Below are 22,138 nucleotides of genomic sequence, written 5' to 3'. Positions count from 1 at the left end.
CTTGATTACAGCTCTGTAAGGTATTTGATTAAATTTATTTTAGATTTAGACTTTTTAGCTTGTTAAGATTTGAAATTCATAATGGCACACTAAAGATCAGGTTCTTGAAGATGTTATAAAGAACTGTAATAGTGAATTTGTCAAGTATGGCTACTGGTAACTTGTAGATTAGTTACCATGTTTTTCATTTGTGTTAATGCACATTAGACAATTTTGTGGTAAGCATTTCTCAGTCTTTGTGTTCTAAGTCCCATAAACTATGGAATGTTTTTTTTTCCCTATTCTGTATTTTTTGGTTTTTTTGTTTTTGTTTTTGAGACAGAGCCTCGCTCTGTCACCCAGGCTGGAGTGCAATGGCGCAATCTTGGCTCACTGCAACCTCTGCCTCTCAGATTCAAGTGATTCTCCTGCCTCAGCCTCCTGAGTAGCTGGGATTACAGGCATGCGCCACCAAGCCTCACTAGTTTGTGTATTTTTAGTAGAGACAGAGTTTCACCATGTTGGCCAGGCTGGTCTCAAACTCCCAACCTCAGGTGCTCTGCCTGCCTCGGCCTCCCAAAGTGCTGGTATTACAGGCATGAGCCACCGTGCCTAGCCTTGTTTTGTATTTTTTTAAGTCAAGTAAATACTCCAGTTAAGTATTTTTATGTGTTTACATGTGTACGTTTCTGATAGTGTATTAATTTGAGGGTGCACAGGAGAAAGCAGATTTCAGACGTGGTGAAAATGTAAGGATGGCTTCATGGCCAGAAGGGTTAGGTAAATAACCTGTTAGAGTAGAGTACCTTTTTTGTTTGAGGAAATGTACTTACATAAATCTAGTTTTATTTTAAAATAAATCTTGGGGAAAGAACTATTATGACAGTTCTAAGGACTTTAGGGTAGCAAAGAATATGAGGAAAGATAATTCTCAGCAGAAAAAACTTCCTAATAATTTCATAGGATCAAAAATCATTTTTTCAAGTTCTTCATTGACAATGATAGAGAAGTTCTGATAGGAATTCTTCAGTTTTTGAGGAGAATTTGTAGCATATACATTTATAAAAGCGTATGTAATAAACATTATAAAATAATCCCATTATATCCCACAATTAATGGGACATTAACCCATTTCTTTGAGGGTGTTTTTTTTTTTTTTTTTTTTTTTAAAGACATGGTCTTGCTCTCTCACCTAGGCTGCAGTGTAGTGGTGATAATAGCTCACTGCAGCTTGGAACCCCTGAGCTCAAATGATCCTCCTGCGATGGGCTTCTAAGGTGCTGGAATTACAGGTGTGAGCCACTATGCCCAGCCTCGTTGAGAGTTGTAAACAGCCACTTTTTCTTTACTTATACTTTAGAAAAACCTTGGACATAGCAGTAAGTAGATTTTGACTATTGCTGGACCTTAAGCATCTGCCAGTCAAAAGAAGGCATCTCATCTAAGGATTTTGAGATGTCTTAGGGACTTCTGTTCCTAAAGGATGTGATAACTTGGGTAGGCTAACAGTAGCTTGGATAGGCTGATAAGCTAATGAGTTTTCCTTTTTTCCTTTTTCTTTTTTCCTTTTTATTTGAATGTAGTGTTAAGAATATTGTGTCTTGAATTTAGGAAAGAGTAAAAGTAACACTAGTAAGGCAGAAAAGGATTAAACACTGAGAAAGTTAAAAAACCAGGTGAACAGGTTTTTGAAACCAACCTCGGTGATGGAAATTTACTGGCTTTACAAAAAAAAGAAATACTGCAACGGCTAATAACATCAATCCTTCCATTGTTGAATCAGAGACCTTAGGATGTATACTGCATGGATAAGCTAGAAATAAGATAATTTTCTTTCCAAAAGGATTGTTACTATTACACTGATGATATAATGGCTATTACTCTTAATAGAGTAGGGTGAGCCAGAATATTGGTGTATAGAATAGGTATCTGCTTGAGTATGCTTTTGTAAACTGCCTTGTAGTACACTATGAACAAAAGGACATAACTTTGGAACTAGATAGTTCGAATCCCCAGCTCCATCCCTTCAGGCACCCTCAACTTCTCTAAGACTTGGTTTCCTCACCTAACTTGACTTAAGTTTAAATATAAAATTTTCTAGCCTAGTGCCTGATTATCAGTAGGCATTCCTACCAATACTGTTTCTGGTAGAGATTTAAGTAATAATAATTTAAGGGTTTTAGAAGGATTCCTTGGTTAATATCTATCATATATTTATATAGAGAGTTTCATAATCTCACAGTAAAATGTTTTAAAAGTAAAACATTTGGGCCGGGCGTGGTGGCTCATCCCTGTAATCCCAGCACTTTGGGAGGCGAGGCGGGTAGATCACAAGGTCAGGAGGTTGAGACCATCCTGGCTAACACGGTGAAAACCCATCTCTACTAAAAATACAAAAAAATTAGCCAGATGTCATGGTGGGTGCCTGTAGTACCAGCTCCTGGGGAGGCTGAGGCAGGAGAATGGCATGAACCCAGGAGGCGGAGCTTGCAGTGAGCCGAGATCACGCCACTGCACTCCAGCCTGGGCAACAGAGCGAGACTCCGTCTCAAAAAAAAAAAAAAAAGGTAAAACATTTGGAGTCCTCATTACTAATAGAAAAAGAAGGAAAGTTTCTATTTACAGGTAACATGATTTTTACGCTTGTCAGGCAAAAATGTGAGAACTAGTAAGAGTACAGCAAATTTTCTGGATCTATGATCAGGCAAAGGCCAGGTGCGGTGGATCACTCCTGTAATCCCAGCACTTTGGGAGGCCGAGGTGGGCGGATCACCTGAGGTCGGGAGTTTAAGACCAGCCTGACCAACATGGAGAAACCCTGTTTCTACTAAAACCACAAAATTAGGCAGGCGTGGTGGTGCATGCCTGTAATCCCAGCTTCTCGGGAGGCTGAGGCAGGAGGCTGAGGCAGGAGAATCGCTTGAGAGCCAAGATCGCACTATTGCACTCCAGCCTGGGCGACAAGAGTGAAACTCCGTCTCAAAAGAAAAAAAAAAAGAAAGAAAGAGGTAAAGTCAGTAGCATTCTTGTTTCATCAATATTGAATTAGATTATTAAATTTCAAATAAGTCCTGTTAATGTATAGCCACCAAACCTATTCGGTAAGCAGGAATAAAACAAATGAGATATTCAAAACACAGAGGAGAAAATGCAATAGGATAAAAAAGTCATAAAAGATGACAAAGATGGACTGTGTTCATGAGTGAAAAACCAATGCCATCACATTATTATCTCCTAATCTCTGTATATTTAGTGTTACTCCAATAAAAATCTCATAGGATTTTTGCTATAACTTGATAAAGGGATTTTAATGTATATAGTGAGGAGAGTGATCAGCTAAAAATATCATGAAGGTCTTGCAAAAATAAGGAAGGACTTGTAATATCAGATACCAAAATATTATTAATAGAAAAATGTGATATTGGTACAGGGATAGACAAATAGATCATTGAATTAAAGTAGACATCCCAGAGATAGACATGCTTATATAGGTAGTTGGATTAGAATATATATCTAATATATATCTGTTTAAATAGATGTGTATATTAAAAAAAAAATCAGCTGCATTATTACTCAGAGACATAGATCATCAGGTTAATCAAAAGACCATTCAGGCTTTTAAATGTTGTAATTGATGAAGTATATTAGAATTATTTGGGTGGATCTTTAGTCTGCTTATTAAAGGTACTTGTCTATTAATTGTCCATGACACCACTCTGTCAGAATACAGGATTAGAGTGATTGTTCTGAGTGTATCATTTCTTAGTATTTCATGAAAGCCAGTACAGTACAGCTTTTATTCATACAGAGATAAAATGAATGAAATAAACTTTGGGCTTTTTTGTTTTATTTGAATATTAGTCTTGTATATTAAAGTGCATTTGCAGGGAGTAATTCACTTATTTAATATTTTATGAGCATCTACAATATGCATAGTCCCTGCTCTCAGGGAGTTTATACTTCTGGGGTATGAGGGTGGAGACAGATGAATCTACAAATAACTACGCCATTATAATAAAGTTTAATGAAATACTAAAATGGGAAATTGGAGGATTTTGACTATGGAGTTTGAGGTAGACTTCGTGTTCTTTCATTCTGAAAATCAAGGGAATGTCATTTTAGACAAAGGAAAAGTATTGAGCCAAGACAAATATCTGGATTGCATGATATACTAGAGACTGGTTTGGCTCTGAAGTCAGACTACCTGAGCTGAATCTGGCTCCTCCTATTACCTGCCATGTGACCTTGGGCAAACAGTCTCTTGTTAGTTTTTTGTCTATAAATTGAAGATAATAAATTTTCTTTGCCTCATAGGAAAACTGCACATGTAAGAGGATAGTTCAATGAAATGTCATAAACCCAATGTACCTGTGTAACTTGCACTTAAAAACAAAAACAGAACATTATCAGTATCCCAGTAGGTTTTTACATTCTCCATTGTATTGTTTTGAGGATTCAGTATTATTTGTAAAGTGGACCTGGCAGTGACTCACACCTGTAACCCTAGCACTTTGGTTGGCCTAGGCGGGAGGATTTTAATCCCAGGAGTTTGAGACTAGTGTAAACAGCAAAGCGAGACTCCATCTCTATTATTAATAAAAGAAAGAAGAGAAGAAAACATTATTTTTGAAGTGTTCAGAACGGTATCTGGCATATATTATATCCCCACCATTATTCAGTAGGTGGCTGGTGAATATGGATGAAACCAGAGAAAGTACAGTGCCTGGCATATATCAAGCATTCAGTAGACATGTTTTGAATTATTTATAGAAAAATAATACAACTGTGGGGCCGGGCACGGTGGTTCACACCTGTAATACCAGCACTTTGGGAGGCTGAGGCAGGTGGATCACGAGGTCAGAAGATCGAGACCATCCTGGCTGACACGGTGAAACCATGTCTCTACTAAAAATACAAAAAAAAAAAAAAATTAGGCAGGTGTGGTGGCGGGCTCCTGTAGTCCCAGCTACTCCGGAGGCTGAGGCAGGAGAATGGTATGAACCGGGGAGGTGGAGCTTGCAATGAGCCAAGATCGCACCACTGCACTCCAGCCTGGGCGACAGAGCGAGACTCCGTCTCAAAAAAAAAAAAAAAAAAAAAAAAAGGAATTCAACTGTGGTTACCAGCTTTAAGGTAGGACCAGGGAAGGAAAGAAATACTTGGTGAACAGAGAGCCAGGAAAATTGAGGGTCATGAAAACCAAAAGATGATAGCGAGGTCATCAGCTTTAGAGATGCTGGATTAGGGATTTAGTACAGTTACCAAATTACTGGTGTAATTTTAATGAGTAGCCTTTATAGGGAAACTAGAATCTCATCACTTGGAGCTACAGAAAAAATAGCATAAAATTTTACTTAAAATAAGTTTGTAGTCTAGTGTTCACATAGATACTTAAGAATTCCAGAGGTCACATGGGCTTAAAGTATTGGGAAGCACTGTGATTGAAATCAATCAAATGAAAATAAATTTTTGGAATTCATATTTCTGGGAAAAGCTATAGTATAAAATACACTACTAGTACGGTAGTCAGCATTAAATGGGCAAGGCATGTGTTTGAAAATAGATTTGAAGAAATATGACACTTTTTTATGGGAAAAACAATAAAACTGTTCAAACAATAACCATGTAGATGAAAGCAAAGAGTGCTGTGATTTATGAAAGTGGCTTTATAGCTTCTCTTACTTCCCCAATCCTGCCCATTCCCAGACCGTTTTATGCTATAAGCATAATGGTCTCTATGAAATGTAAATTTAATGATAACACTCTTCTGTTTAAGTTACTATCAGAATATCTGGTTATCCTAGTTTTATAATTAGAAGTCTGTAATGCTTCACCCACATTTATGAAATTCACACACATCTGAAAATATTCGTAGTAAGCTTTTAAAATCTTGACAGTAAAAACTAAATTGACAGGTTAGCTTTTTTCCCATCTCACTCAGTGTGAATATTCATACCTTTCCTTGAAGAAATGTTAATACTTTTGAGAAATGATGAAGGATTTGTTTTTCGTGAGTATAAAAAGTTAAAGAGGTTGGATGTGGTGGTTCATGCCTGTAATCCCAGCATTTTGGGAGGCTGATGTGGGTGGATTGCTTGAGCCCAGGAATTCAAGACCAGCCTGACCTCAAGCAATCCACCCGCCTTTCCAAAAGTTAGCCCCTTATCATGGTATACGCTTGTGGTCCCTGCTACTCAGAGGCTGAGGCAGAGCATCACTGGAGCCTGGGGAGGTCGAGGCTGCAGTGAGCCTTGATCAAGCCACTGCACTCCAGCCTGGGTGACAGAGTGAAACCCTATCTTTAAAAAAGAAAGAAGGAAAGTTATAGAGCACTTCATTTTAATTAATTTATGGTATCCGTCAGGGTTTATTGTACCCAATCAATAGTTAGTTTCTTTTTTGAGTAGTTCTAGTTACAAGAATTGACATTCCATGACCTTTATTCTTTCTTAGAGGCCTTCCAAAGAGCAAAGAAAACATTCCCCTTCTTTTTCAAAATGGAATAAAATTCATCCTATCTAGCAAGATTTACATCATGGGATCTTAAACATTTTGCTGTTTTATCACTCTATGAATTATTTCCTCTATCACGTATTCCCAACTATGTTAAAGACAAATATAATTGGAAAATGAAAGAATGTTGAAATCACCTACAAGGGTGGTACAGTAGTGAAATAACTGGATGATACTGCATTGCCCAAGTATCATATCTTCTTTCAAGAAGCTAAGAAGAAAGTAGAGATACTAATTTCATAGTTGGCTTTTAGTTTTCCTTCAACACAGTTGAGAATGCAGAATTGTTCATTCTCTGCCCATACCAGCAAAGGAGAAGAAAGTTGACACAGGAAGATGTTTCCCAGTTATCAGATATCATAAGATGAATGCCAAAAGCACCACTCTAGACTAATGATAATGTTGAAATTGTGTAAGCAAAAAATCTCGGTCTGCAAGTCTTCAGCTGATAATGTCCTACATGAATTTTTCAAACTCAATCAATAAATAATATATTTCTAAGGAATAAAAAATATGCCATTCTCATTCAGTTCATCATTCACTAGAAGGGACTTCGTTATATAATATAATTGTGACAAGAACCAGAACATCCTATTTTGCTAAGCAGATACTTGGCAGAATTCTTTCATCTTTTTGTTGTTGTTTTGAGACAAGGATCTCGAACTCTAGCCCACGCTGGAGTGCAGTGGCACAATCTTGGCTCACTGCAGACCTCTGCTTCCCAGGCGCAAGTGATCCTCCCTCCTCAGCCTCCAAGCATGTGCCACCATGCCCAGCTTATTTTTGTAGAGATGGGGTTTTTGCCGTGTTGCCCAGGTTGGTCTCAAGCTCTTGGATTTAAGCAATCCGCCTGCCTTGGCCTCCCAAAGTGCTGGGATTACAGGCCTGAACCACCATGCCTGGTGAATTCTTTCATCTTTTGTGAAGTTTGTGGAGTAAAATATACTTGATATGGTTCATTAGTGGACAAGTGCTGAAAACAGATGCTTTATACAAAAGTGATTGGAAAAAAGTAGTTGGTGTAGAAATGAGTTATTAGATTAAACATTCCAAATCTAAAATTGAAAATGTTTTGCAGTTATGGAGTAAAGAAGATGGCCATCTCTTTAACAAAATATGAGCCATCAGACGTTTCAGAAAAAATTTTTTATGTATTGTATTTTGACCCTGCAAGTGCAGGAAGAAGAACCAGAGGTAATGATGAACTGCAATAGAACATGTTAGAGATACATTTCAAATCTGGAGTCAGCATTTGTGAGATGGGCGTGTTCCAAGTTTGTGCATCAAAATTGAGCATTTAGCTGTGTTTAGAGAACATGGTCCATATACCTTTGAAATCAGGGCAATATGGAATAAAAATTTGGGCTTACTATAATTTTTTAACTACTGTAATTCTTATTTATAAAAGTTTCTAATTTTCATTATGCTTTATTTTAATGGAAATTATTTGTTAAATGACTGTAATTAAAATAACTTGAAAGATCCAGTAGACGCAGATGGGAAATGGTGATAGCTGTCTCTCCTGGTGAGTTAAAGATTACAAGAAAATTAAGAACTTTCATACGACATTTAACCACCTCCCTCTCTTGTGGTCTACCATTCTCGTGAGTTGGTAGGAATTATAGGATAAGCTATCTTATTCTAGTTTTTAAGAAGAAAGCAAGCGACAGGGCACAGTGGTTCATGTCTGTAATCCCAGGACTTTGGGAGGCTGAGATGAGAAGATTACTTGAAGCTCGGGAGTTTGAGACCAGCCTCGGCAGCATAGCGAGACCTCATCTCTACAAAAAAAAAAAAAAAAAAAAAAAAATTAGCCAGGCATGGTGGAGTGCACCTGTGGTCCCAGCTACTTAGAAGGCTGAGTTAGGAGGATCACTTGAGCTGGGGATGTTGAGGGTGCAGTGAGCTGTGATTGCACCACTGCACTCCTTCCTGGGCAACAGAGTGAAAAAATAAAATGAAGAAATGGAGCCTAAATTTAAATTTCTTCTAAAATTCTATGGTAATAAAATTATTATTATTATAACGTTGTAAAGATAATGGGAGCATGACATTACAACATCAAGAATAAGGAATAGCCAGGTGCTGTGGCTCACACCTGTAATCCCAACACTTTGGGAGACTGAAGGGAGAGGATTACTTGAGCTCAGGAGTTTGAGACCAGCAATATATAAAGAACTCTGAAAACTCAGCAAAAGTCAAATAACCCAGTTTAAAAATTGGCAAAAGACTTAAATAGAAACTTTACCAAAAATGACATACAGATGACCAAAAGGCATATGAAAAGACGCTCAACATCACTAATTATCAGAGAAATGCAAATCAAAATCACAATGAGCCATCACCTCACATTTAGTGAGCTATCACCTACATTATAGTAAACCCAAATTTGTATTCCGTATTGCCCTGAAGGATAAATGAACCATGTTCTCTAAATACAACTAACTGCTCAACTTTGATGCACAAACTTGCAGTGGCGCAATCACAGCTCACTGCACTCTCAACATCCCCAGCTCAACATAGCGAGACCCCCATCTCTACAAAAAATTACCCGGGTTTGATAGCAGGTGCCTGTGGTCCCAGCTACTCAGGAGGCTGAGGTGGGTGGATCGCTTGAACCTGGGAGGTTGAGGCTGCAGTGAGCCACTTTTATACCTCTGCCCTCTAGCCTGGGTGACAAAGTGAGACCCTGTGTCAAAAAAAAAAAATTGCTGGGCATGGTGGCACACATGTGTAATCCCAGCTACTACTCGGGAGGCTGAGGTGGGAAGATCACCTGAGTCCAGTCTGCAGTGAGCCATGATCTTGCCGCTGCAGTTACTAGGTAACAGTAAACCCTGTTGCATTAAAAACAAACAAAAAAAGGAATAATTAAAATTGCTTTGTCTTTGGGGTGATTCTGTGAGGAAGTTTGTCTTTTTTTTTTTTTTTTCAATGTTACACCAAATTTAAAGACATTTAAATGTCAGTAATTTCGTAGATACGTAAAATGTCACAATTTGACCTAGAAAAGTCCAACACTGTTGAGCATTAAACTTGGACTAAAGGGAAGGTCAGATTATGTTTTGTGTGCCATGAAAAAGAAAGAAATGTTTTATCAGTTACTTTGCTGTTTTACCCAAAATTGAAACATGCACACACACAGTATGTTTTCTAAGGTACGAAAAGCACATCTAATATGAGTAACAGAAGCTGTCTGTGTTTTCTTCAGATTTTTCCCACTTCATTCTTTATAACTGCAGAAATACAGTATTCTGTTTCTGCCTGGTAGTGGTTCCTCTAGAAATTTAACATGACTGTTTCACTTAGTCTAAAGTTAGTCATTAGTTTTATTCCCCTAACCAATAGACTTAAAATGCCTTAAACTTGATCAGTCCTCCTGATTTTGTGCTCTTGTTATATGATAGCTCAGATTTTTTTTTAACCCCATGACCAATTACTGTTGGACACAATTATTTGTTTTATATAGTGATTATTTGTTTTTTCCGTGATTATTTAAGTTTACCTTCATATTTACCACTCTTTTTGCTCAACATTCATTCATTCTGAAATCATTTTTATTCTTAATTAAATCTTTGAGAATTTCCATTAGCGTGAATCTAAAAAACAGGTTTTTCTCTTTTTATCTTTTTTTGAGACAAGGTCTCACTGTGTTGCCCAGGCTGGAGTACAATGGTGCAATTTCAGCTCACTGCAGCTTCAACCTCCCGGACTTAAGCAATTCTCCCACCTCAGACCCCTGAGTAGCTAGGATGACAGGCAAGCCACCATGCCTGGCTAATTTTTGTATTTTTTAGTAGACAGAGTGTCACTGTGATGCCCAGGCTGGTCTCAAACTCTTGGACTCAAGAGATCTGCCTGCAATAGCCTCCCAAAGTACTGGATTACAGGTGTGAGACACCACAACCAGCCTGAGATTTTTTTTCTTAATCTTAAAATATCTTTGATTCTCCCTCCTTGAATAGTCATCACTTAATCTCTGTAGGCAGTTTTTTCCCTCTGGCTGCTTATAAGAGTGTTTCTTTATCTTTCATGTTTATGGTTTCATTTAGATATATCTTAGTGTGAATTCTCGTTTGCTAGGGTTTCTTGGGGCTCCTGAATCTGAACATTGTTATCTTTCATTAATTTTAGGGAATCTCTGGCATTCTTTTTCTATATTCTCTCCTAGTCTTTCTCTCCATTTGTAATTCCAATTAGATGTAAGTTACCACTTTTTATTTTATCTTGCAAGTATTTTAACCTCTTCAATATTTTTCATCTCTTCCTCTCTCTGTGTGCATTCTGGGTAATTTTTACAGATAATTTTCTCATTCACCAGTTTATTGCCAGCCATGTCTAATTAGTTATGCAATAACCTTTCTGAGTTCCTGACTATAATTTGTCAGTTGATTTAGTTTTAGAAGTTCATTTGGTTGTTTTTGACCCATCCATCTTGTTCCTTAGTCTGAGTTTTGACAATCTCTTTTACTTCAAGTGTGCTTACATTTTGTATCCAGTAATTCTAATGCCTGTGGTCTTAAAATTTTTTTTTTAATTCTGTAAATTTTTGCTTATAGTAGTGTATTTCGCTTGGGTTTTATCGTGATTTTTTTTTTTTTTTGAAATAGGGTCTCGTTCTGTCACCTAGGCTACATCCCAGTCAGCATCACCCAGGCTACACCACCCATGATTGCAGTGGTGCAGTCGTGGCTCACTGCAGCCTCAACCTCCTGGGCTCAAGCAGTTCTCCTGCCTCAGCCTTCAGGACCCCACCATACCTGGCTGATTAAGACAAAAAAAAATTTTTTTTAAAGGCAGGGCCTCCCTTTATTGACTAGCCTAGTGTCAAACTCCTGGCCTCAAGCGATTCTCCCCCTTTGACCTCCCAAAATGCCAGGGTTACAAGCATGAGCTACTGCGCCCGGCCTCTTAGGATTTTTTTGATTGAGGTTTCCTGTTTGTTGGGATGTTATTTGCAGCATTTGCAGAAGAATATGTATTTTGTGCCACCTGGAAGCACTGTTAGCCTAGAGTTACACAGGTTGAGTATTTTCGGGTTAGACTTGCTCAGCGGGTAAGTGTAATGCAAATATTCCAAAATCAGAAACGTCTGGTCCCATGCATTTCAGATAGTAGATAGTCAGTCTGAATTAAACTAACTTCTTGGTTGGGAATTTGCCTGGTCAGATAATGTAAATTCTAGAGCCCAAACCTAGGGGAAGACTGTCTTGTACCTAAGAACTGTCAGGGAAGTCTTTTCTCTTCTTTACCCATGCCTGGCTAATTTTTGTATTTTTTAGTAGAGACAGGGTTTTACCGTGTCTTGTGCCTAAGAACTGTCAGGAAAGTCTTTTCTGTTCTTTACCCCGATCCAAGACTGAGCTAGGAAAAAGTTTCCTTACAGTTCTCTCTTAAAGATGGAAGAAGAGCACAATGGCTCAAGCCTGTAATCCCAGCACTTTGGGAGGCCGAAGCAGGCGGATCACGAGGTCAGGAGATCGAGACAGTCCTGGCTAACACGGTGAAACCCCATGTCTACTAAAAACACAAAAAAATTAGCTGGGCGTGGTGGAGGGTCCCAGCTACTCAGGAGGCTGAGGCAGGAGAATGGCGTGAACCCGGGAGGCGGAGCTTGCAGTGAGCTGAGATTGTGACACTGGACTCCAGCCTGGGTGACAGAGCAAGACTTCGTCTCAAAAAAAAAAAAAAGATGGAAGAAGACTTTTTTCTAATTCACTTACTGTGGTGGTTCGTTTGGGAGCCCCGAAGTTCTAAACTGTTGCTTCCCAATTCTTCCATGTCTCTGCTGACACAGAAAGTGATATTTGTACGGTAGCTTGCTGTACAAACTGAGAGATTGGAGCCTTGGATAAGGGATATTGCAGCTGCAGGCAACAGAATCGGGGCCTCCCTCAGGTCACTCATGCACTGTGCATTCTCCCTGAGAACTAACACCAACATCTGGTGGGAATCTTTGCTTTTGTACTACTCAGAGTGTGGTAGGCAGAGTGATGCTGCTCTGTGACTTCTCTTGTTACTGCCTCATAAAAGGTATTTGTAGGATAATGTAAGTCAACCAATTGCTAAACATACTGTAATTGTTTGTTTTGAGACAGAGTCTCCCTCTTCACTCAGGTTGAAGTGTAGTGGTGCAGTTACAGCTCACTGAAGTCTCGAACTCCTCCTAGGCTCAAGTGATCCTCCTGTCTCAGCCTGTTGAGTAGCTGGGACTATAGGCATGTACCTACATGGTAGGCTAATTTCTTTTTTTTGAGACAGAATCTCACTCTGTCGCCCAGGCTGGAGTGCAGTGGCGCGATCTTGGCTCACTGCAACCTTTGCCTCCTGGGTTCAAGCGATTCTCCTGCCTCAGCACCCCGAGTAGCCGGGACTACAGGCATGTGCTACCATGCCTGGCTAATTTTTGTATTTTTAGTGGAGACAGGGTTTCACCATGTTGGCCAGGCTGGTCTCGAACTCCTGACTTCTGGTGATCAGCCCACCTTGGCCTCCCACAGTGCTGGGATTATAGGTATGAACCACTGCACTTGGCCACACAGAGGTTTTTAATTTTGATGTAGTCTCATTTGTCTATTTTTAATTTTTTGCCTGTGCTTTTGGTGTCACATCCAATAAATCATTGCCAAATTTAATGTCATGAAACTTTTTCCCCTGTGTTTTCTACTGAGTTGTATTGTATAGTTTTAGCTGTTACATTTAGATCTTTCATCCATTTTGAGTTAATTTTTGTGTATTTTGTGAGGTGAATCTCCAGCTTTTTTCCTTTTCATGTGGATATCCAGTTTTCCTAACACCATTTGTTGAGAAGACAACTCATTGAATGGTCTTGGCATCCTTGTCAAAAATTATTTGACTGTATATGCAAGGCTGTATATCTGGGTCCTCTGTTGTATTTCATTGGTCTATATGTCTGTATGCCAGTACCACACTGTTTTGATTATTATAGTTTGAAATTAGCAAGTGTGAGACTTCCAACTTTGTTCTAATATTTTAAGGTTGTTTTGGCTATTAGGGGTCTCCTGAGATTCCACAGGAATTTTAGGATAGATTTCTTTTCTGGCAAAAAAAAAATCACTGGGATTTTTATAGGAATTGCATTGAATCTTTAGATCACTTTGGGTAGTATTAACATCTTAACAATAGTTTGCCTTCTAATCCATAAACATGGGATGTCTTTCCATTTATTTGTGTCTTTAAATCTTTCAGCAGTGTTTTGTAGTTTTTAATATACACATTTTTCAACTCCTTGGCTAGGTTTATTCATAAGGTTTTTTGTTTTGTTTTGTTTTTTTCGTTTTTCTTTTCTTTTCCTTGTTTTGTTTTGTTTTGTTTTGGTTTTTTGGTTTGTTTTTTTTTTTTTTTTTTTTTTTTTTTTGGTTTTTGAGACAGAGTCTTGCTGTGTTGCCCAGACTGGCATGATCACAGCCAGCTGCAGCCCTGACCTCCTGGGCTCAAGTAATCCTCCCATCTCAGCCACCCAAGTAGCTGGGACTACATGCACGTGTCGTCATGCCCTACTAATTTTTTTTTGTATTTTTTGTACAGATGAGGTCTCACTATATTGTCCTCCCACCGTAGCCTCCGAAAGTGCTAGGATTACAGGCATGAGCCAGCCACAGTGCCTGGCCCAAGTTTTTTATTCTTTTTGATGCTATTGTAAGTGGAATTGTTTTCTTAATTGCCTGTGTATTGTTAACGTATAGGAATGCAACTGATTTTTGTATCCTATAACTTTGCTTATTTCATTTATTAGTTCTAACAGTTTTTTGTGGAGTGTTTAGTGTTGTCCATGTATAAAATGATGTCGTTTGTGAACAAATGGCTTGATCTTTTCAATTAGGATGCCCTTTTTTTTTTTTTGAAAGAGTGTTTCTTTGTTGTCCAAGCTGGAGTGCAGTGGCACAATCTCAGCTCACTGCAACCTCTGCCCCCTCGGTTTTTAAGCAGTTCTCATGCTTCAGCCTCCCAAGTAGCTGGGACTACAGGTACATGCCAGCATATGTGGCTAATTTATTGTATTTTTATTAGAGACGGGGTTTCATTGAGTTGGCCAGGCTGGTCTCGAACTCCTGGACCGAAGTGATCCACCTGCCTTGGCCTCCCAAAGTGCTGTGATTACAGGCATGAGCCACCAGCACCTGGCCTAATTTGGATGCCTTTTGTTTTTCCTGCCTTATTGTTTTGGCTGGAACTTAAGTACTATGTTGAATAGAAGCAGTAAAAGCATGCAGCTTTGTCTTCTTCCTGATCTTAGAGGAAAAGCTTTCAGTGTGTCATCACTGAGTGTGAGGTTAGCTATGGGCTTTTCATAGTTTTTATCATATTGAGGTTACTTCCTTCAGTTCCTAGTTGGTTGAAGTTTTTTTTTGTTTGTTTGTTTGTTTTTAATCGTTAAAGGATGTTGACTCTTGTCAAATGCTATTGAGATGATACTTGGGTTTTGTCCTTCATTTTATTAATGTGTACTACATTGATTTATATGTTGAACTTGTCACCATATTTTAAACTGTTTAAGAAAACAAGTGTTGTAGGGAGTGGACGTGATGGATAAGAGCACATACACACTGGGGCCACACTGCTTAGGTTCTGGCTTTTGCTCTGCCACTTACTAGTGATTTCATGATATCTTGGGTTTAGATTAAATAATTTTCTGCTAGGTTTCTATTAATTATAAACCTTACTTTGCTGTAATTAGTAGTTTTTATCAATGAATTAAGCAATTTCATTTTCCTGTTGCATGATAGAAACTTTTTGTGTAAAGGGATAATAGAGACCAAGAAAATGAATGGTGAATAACCATTATAGACTCCAGGTTAATGGTCTGCATCATGGAATGAAGATTCTCAAACTTTTGGGTTTCAGGATTCCTATAGCACTTCTAATTATTCAGAACCCCAGAGTTTTTGTTTATTTGGGTTATATTGATATTTACTATATTAGAATTAGGCTTGGCGCAGTGGCTCACGCCTGTAATCCCAGCACTTTGGGAAGCCGAGGCGGGTGGATCACCTGAGGTCAGGAATTTGAGACCAGCCTGGCCAACGTGATGAAATCTGTCTCTACTAAAAATACAAAAATTAGCCAGAAGGTGGCAGCTGCCTGTAATCCCAGTTACTCAGGTGGCTGAGGCAGGGAGCACTGCTTGACCCCAGGAGGCGAAGGTTGCAGTGAGCTGAGATTGTGCCACTGCACTCCAGCCTGGGCAACAGAGTAAGACTCTGACTCAAAAAGAAAGAATAAAACTATTATACATGAAACAAAAATATGCTTATGAAAAATTAGTTTCAAAAACAGATGAGAGGCATTGTTTTACATTTTTACAAATCTTTTTAATGTGTTAAATTAAGAATATTGATTCTAAAAATTTGCTTTTGCATTCAGACTGTTGCAGTAAATTATATACGAAGGCAGCGTCGCTTCACACCAGTGTATAATTAAAAAGAGAACAACCTTGTGTGGACCTCCTGAAAGAGTCTCAGGAACCCTTAGGGGGGGTCCCTGGATCACATTGAAAACCACTGTTGTATACAAGTTAAAAACTCTGACTTTCAAAGCATTCTGGTTTTATTTCTTTTGGTACTAACCTCCACATCACTGAATAGTATTCCTCTTTTGCTATTTTGTAATTTATCAACTTTATGCATATATTTTTATTTCCTACAATCACAGTTTAGGACTACATTGCATATGCTCTCTTCTCATTTCTTCTCTTCCCAAATTCAGACTATGTCTGTTAATTTAGACAGTATACTCCATTTCTAGTTCCATCAAAGCTAGACAGTATATCAGTACTCTGTACTTTTTAAGAATTCTTGAAACTCTTGTGCTTCACTTCTCTTTCCCTACTTCACTCCTCAACTTAGTGTATACTCTTATTTGTGATAACGTTTACATTATGTTCTATAATCATAGTTTATCTTCTCTAATTTAGATTGATTCTAAAACTTTACAGCAAAAACTTTTATCAGTAGTAGTTATTGTGGAGCCTAGTACCATTCTATGATTATGATTTCTAATGTGTTCCATTTTACAATCCTATACCGCTTATTAGAAAATCTTCCTAGGCTCAAGTTCAAATGGATTTTTTCCTTTTTTTCATACCATACTGATTACTTAACTATAAAGGCTTTTATTGGGATCATGCCTTTCTTGAGCAGTTTACATTTCCTGAATTCATTCATTACCTTTTTTTTCTTAATCATGTTGTCATTTATTAAAATTTGTCTAGGCTCCCTGTCTACTGGCTCTGTGCCCAGTCCCCTGTTTTTCTGGATATCTTTCTCTGAGAGGCTTCTGTCATTCCTCTAATTCCAGTCTATACTCACTGCTCTCTGGGCCTGCTGCCACAGCTGCTGACCTAGGCTTTCATCTTTTTGCAGGATCCCGTGTTTTCTTGGTTTACTTTTTGTTTTAGATGGGATACATCTTCAGGTAGCTTGCTAAGAAAAGATGTTATAGTAGGTAAACTCCTTCCATCCTTGAATGGTTAAAAAAATCTTTATTCTGCCTCCATAGTTTGGCTGGGTACAAAATTCTACATTAGTAATCATTTTCCCTTGAATTTTGAAGATAATACCTTGTCTTCTAGCTCTAGTGTTACCAGTAAGAAGTCTAATTTTCATTTAGTTGCTGGTGCCCAGTTTTTCCCTCTCTGGAGACAGGATATTTTTGTCTTGAAAAGTAAAATACTATGTCTCTAGGTTTAGTTTTTTCACTCTGTTTTGCTCTCTGTGAGCTTTTTGAATTTGAAAACATGGTTCCCCTCAGGAGTGGGAAATTTTATTTAATTTTTTTGATCTGTTTTTTTCTTTTCTATCATTCCTTCAGGCTGGACATTGGGCCTCCTAGACTTATCCTTTCTTTTACATTTTTCATATATTTATCTTGTCAATTTCCCAACTTTATCTTCTCTTCTAGGTAGTATAACGTTCTTGTTTTATAGATACAAATTTGAGTTTTCGAAAATTCTCATCTGTTGCCTTCATGTGTTCATTTCCCACATGGTCATTGTTGCTTGTTTTGGCAGTTTATAATAGGCTTTCTTCAGATATGTGGTGATTTGTGTTGTCTGTTGATTTTTAAAAACTTTTTTTAAATTTAAAAAAATTTTTTTGAGACAGGGGTCTCACTCTGTTGTCCAGGCTGGAGTGCAGTGGTGTGATCTCAGCTCACTGCAACCTCTGCCTCCTGGGCTTAAGTGATCCTCCTGCCTCAGCCACCCAAATACCTGGGACTACAGATGCATGCCACCACACGCAGCTGATTTTTGTATTTTTTGTAGAGATGGAGTCTCAAACTGTGTTGCCAAGTCTGGTCTCAAACTCTAGATCCACCCTTTTTGGCCTCCCAGAGTGCTGGGATTACAGGTATTCCGTGGCCAACTTGACTGTTATTTTTTTAAGCAATAAGATTGCCTGGAAGTCTTGGAAGTCTTATTTTTTGTAGTGAGTCCCTGGCTCACTGTTTTTGTTTGTTTGTTTGTTTGTAAATAGGTAAGGAGCTGGCCATTTCTTGAGTAAGAATGTAGGGTGTGTGTACTCTGTAATAATTGCTTTACATACTTTGTTTTCCTGTTTCTCCTCAGGGAAAGTACTCTTCCATTTATATCTGACACTTGAAGTGTTTCTTGGCTTCTTTTTCTTTTTCTTTTTCTTTTTTTTTTTTTTTTTTTTTTTTGAGACAGGTTGTACTCTGTCATCCAGGCTGGAGTGCAGAGGCACAATCATGGTTTACTGCAGCCTCCACCTCCTCTGCTCAAGTGATCCTCCCACCTCAGCCTTCTGACTAGCTAGGACTATGGGCACACATTACCATGTGTGGCTAATTTGTAAAAAATTTTCTGTAGAGATGGGGTCTTTCTACATTGCCCAGGCTGGTCTCAAACTCCTGACTTCAAGCAGTCCTCCTGCCTTGGCCTCCCAAAGTGCTGGGATTACAGGTGTCAGCTACCGTGCTCAGCCTTTCTCATGCTTTTGGTAGAAGATAAGGTTCCAGTCCAGATAATGAGTAGGGACCTGGCTATACAGAGCAGAGTTAGACAATGCCAGAGATGTGTAAATAGCAATTGCTAAATCCACTGGCATCTTTTTCATATGGTTCCTGGGACTGGTGACTGTATAATTTATTGTTCAAACTGAGACACATAGGAGAGTGAAAAGTGCTAAAAGTAATAATTCCACCAGCAGTAGGCATTAACCAGAACATACAGTCATTCCTTCTTGAGTCTATGGACATTTAGGGTGAGGATCAGAGGCAGTATAAGAAATTGCCTGCCTGCCTAGTTGACTCAACATTCGCGTCCTATTCCCACCTGCTTTTTGTCTAATAGGACATGTTTTGGGGACAGATACTAAATAAGGAGCAGTGGGATGAATAGAAAGTCTTTTATATAACCAAAATTACTCTTGAGTGGTATAGTCTGGATATATTTAATCTTATCCTATTAGTAAATGTTAAATACACGTTTCACAGACCTGTTGTATTTAAAAAATTTTTTTTTCAGTTCTAGGAATTTGAAAAAGTGTGACATGTTACTGTCATTTTCATACGGATATGGAGTTGTTCCTAGAAAATGTTATTCCCAAACAAGTTTTTCACTGTTTTAATGTAAACTTTTCTTTTCCTGTCATATTGGCATATATGTAGAAAGTGTTAGTTTTATATCAAAATATGGAAACCTCATCCAGATAGAAATTATACGAGTTTCTTTGGACTCTGTTCTAAGTTTTTTTGTTTTTTGTTTTTTGTTTTCTTTTTCATATTGGACTGAAATCTGCCACCCTGTAACTTCCAACTATTGGTTCTAGTTCTGTTCTCTGGAGCAGCATGGAGTAAGTGTCTTCTATTAGAAGGCATCTATCACCTTTTCTAGACTGAATTTCTCCAGGTGTCCTCCCCTTTTTATATGAAGTTAAAACCCATATTTCTGACCTTCACATTGATTCCCTTTGGAATCTTCTAATCTAATATAAACATCCTAGTTTATCAGTGTTTTCCATAATACAGTTAAAATATAGCCCCAAATTTTAATTGTATACTGTATTTCTATGACACTATGCACACCAGTGCAGAATACCTTGCACTGTAGCCCGTCAATCAGAGACTGAGTTAATTAGTGTAGCTTCAACATTTTTTTTTCTTTTTCTTAGCTATTCTCAGTTGTCGGCTCATGCTAAAATGTGGTCAGCTAAAACCTACCAGCTAAATAACTGTTGGGGCTGTCCTTTTTCTAGTAGGTGTTTCTGCCTTAGTAATATAGCTTTATCAAGTGGAATTGAGTGTATTATTCAGAAAACCTAGAACAAGAAATACACTTTTATATGTTAACATCTGTAGGCCTTTGGTTTTAGTGATACAGGCTTTCAATTTAAAAGTTAAAATAAACATATTGCTCTAAGAACTTTAGCTAGAAATTCATTTGATTGCTGTTTTGGAAAATGTTTTTGTCTTTGAGGTTTAAATGGTTTTAATTGCAAAGCATCTGACTTATGTCTTCTTTTACAAAGCATGCTATTATATTTTTAGAAGTAACTTTGTATAATGAAATGCTCCCTGTAAGCTGGAACATGTATCTAAAATAATAGATATTCCATTGTAGGTTTTGTACCCTAGAACAGGACTTCTCAACCCTCAACACTATTGACATACTTTAAATAACTGTTAGGCACGGCTGTCCTGTGCATTGTAGGATGTGTAACAGTATCCCTGGCCTCTATCCACTAGATGCCAGTAGCTCACATATCACCACCACCTCTGCAGTTTGATCATCCAAAATATATGCAGATATGGCCATATGTCCCCTGGGGGAAACATTCCCCCAGTTGAATACCACTGTCCTAAAGCAACAGAAGTATTTTTTTAAACAGCTAGTCAGTAGTTTCTACCTTAAATTTCTTCTGTAATTGGGCTAGAATAGAATAGTTTTCTTACAGTTTCTTTGTAGAGATTTGTAAAACTACAACATAATAAAGAACTTTACATGTAACGAACTCCGAAGTTCCTAATTTGGTCAGTTTTTTCTTTTCTTCCTATTACTGTTTTTTATTCTAGTTTTTAATTCCTATTAATGTGATACAATCTATGATCTGAAATGTGTGACTATATAATGTATTGAGATTAAAGAATGAAAATTACAGAACAGTAATAAATATGATATTGAATAGGAAGTTTATTGAGTTCAAATACTTGACCTTTTGTGGTCCAAGATTAAATTACTTAAAAATGTGCTTTTTATTTCAGTTGATAAATAGCTTTTAATTGAAGTTGATTAACTCCTGGATATTAAAATTGTATTATATTTATTCTTGTACTCCACAATGTAGCCAGCAGCCAGCTTCGGGTGTAGCCTATTCTCATCCAACTACAGTTGCTAGCTACACTGTCCATCAGGCTCCAGTAGCTGCTCACACAGTTACTGCCGCCTATGCACCAGCAGCCGCCACAGTTGCAGTTGCCAGGCCTGCTCCAGTAGCTGTTGCAGCTGCTGCAACAGCTGCTGCTTATGGAGGCTACCCCACTGCACACACAGCAACTGACTACGGTTATACTCAGAGACAACAAGAAGCACCACCACCACCCCCCCCAGCTACTACACAAAACTACCAGGTAAGAAAACTACTAGTTTTGGTAGCCTTATCGTGCGGGTTTCTTTGTCCTCAGTGTATAATGTAATGCCCTAGCCATTGCTTCTCAAACTCGGGTTTTCCAAAATATGCATGTACTGATAGAGAAAAGTAAATGAGTATTCCTTGGTAGTTTGGGGACATACCAACCATTAAGATTCGTTGCTGACCTGGCGCGGTGGCTCACACCTATAATCCCAGTACTTTGGGAGGCTGAGGCGGGCGGATCATCTGAGGTGAAGAGTTCAAGATCATCTGAGGTGAAGAGTTCAAGACCAGCGTGTCCAACATGACAAAACCCCATCTCTACTAAAAATACAAAAATTAGCCAGGTGCAGTGGTGCACACCTATAGTCCCAGCTACTCGGGAGACCGCAGCACGAGAATCACTTGAATCCAGGAGGCAGAGGATACAGTGAGCCAAGATCATGCCATTGTATTCCAGCCTGGGCGACAGAGCAAGACCCTGTCTCAAGAAAAAAATATATATATTCCTGGCAATGAGCTTTGTATTAATAATCCTTCTTCCCACCCCCCGTCTATTTGACTCTATTATTTATAGCTGTCTGTTAAAAACTTTTACATTAATTGCTAATTAAATATTTCATAGTTTACCCCACGTTTGTTTGTTACTGTTTTGACTGAAGACATAGAAAAGACTTCCCTTGTTTGTGTTAGGGCATTATTCATCTGGAACACAGGTATGTCTCCTATTTTGAGAATATTTTGAGAACAGGACAAACATATTACATATTGTCTTCTTGAAACTTAGCAAAGGTGGAAATTCTGTCCCCTTTACATTTACCCTGTAAAGATGTTCTTTTTTAATACACATTATAACAAAAATTGATCATGCTCTTATTCATCCAGTTGCCTCTTATTCAGTCTTATAGGAATTCTACATTCTCTTTATTATGTTTGAAAACAGTACTAGATTACTACTTGCTTTAATCTGTTTTTTTGCTTGTTTGCTTTCAGGATCTGTTTTTTAAACTTTGGTCTTTCTGAACTTTCCCTGGTTT

General features: G+C 38.2%; 1 protein-coding gene across 9 annotated transcripts in view; it reads left to right on the top strand.

The window, feature by feature from the left end:
- The window catches only part of ZFR (zinc finger RNA binding protein), an 87,928-nt gene that overhangs the window by 3,745 nt on the left and 62,045 nt on the right, over positions 1-22,138 (top strand). For 5 of the 9 annotated variants that reach the window (XR_010587328.1, XM_073993269.1, XM_045393575.2 and 2 more), the window contains one exon: positions 20,817-21,099. Coding sequence is in view for 6 of the 9 variants with exons in the window: in XM_073993269.1 (XP_073849370.1) it covers positions 20,817-21,099 (283 nt within the window). In the remaining 3 variants the exon portion in view is untranslated. Of the gene's footprint in view, positions 1-19,301; positions 19,326-20,816; positions 21,100-22,138 lie in introns of all 9 variants that reach the window. The other 4 variants (XR_012413607.1, XR_010587327.2, XM_015451256.3 and 1 more) reach the window with 1 other exon arrangement.

This window comes from Macaca fascicularis, chromosome 6 (assembly GCF_037993035.2).
Source record: "Macaca fascicularis isolate 582-1 chromosome 6, T2T-MFA8v1.1".
Classification (NCBI taxonomy): Eukaryota; Metazoa; Chordata; class Mammalia; order Primates; family Cercopithecidae; genus Macaca; species Macaca fascicularis.
Note: the sequence above shows the minus strand (reverse complement) of the source record. Positions and strands in the feature narration are given on the sequence as shown.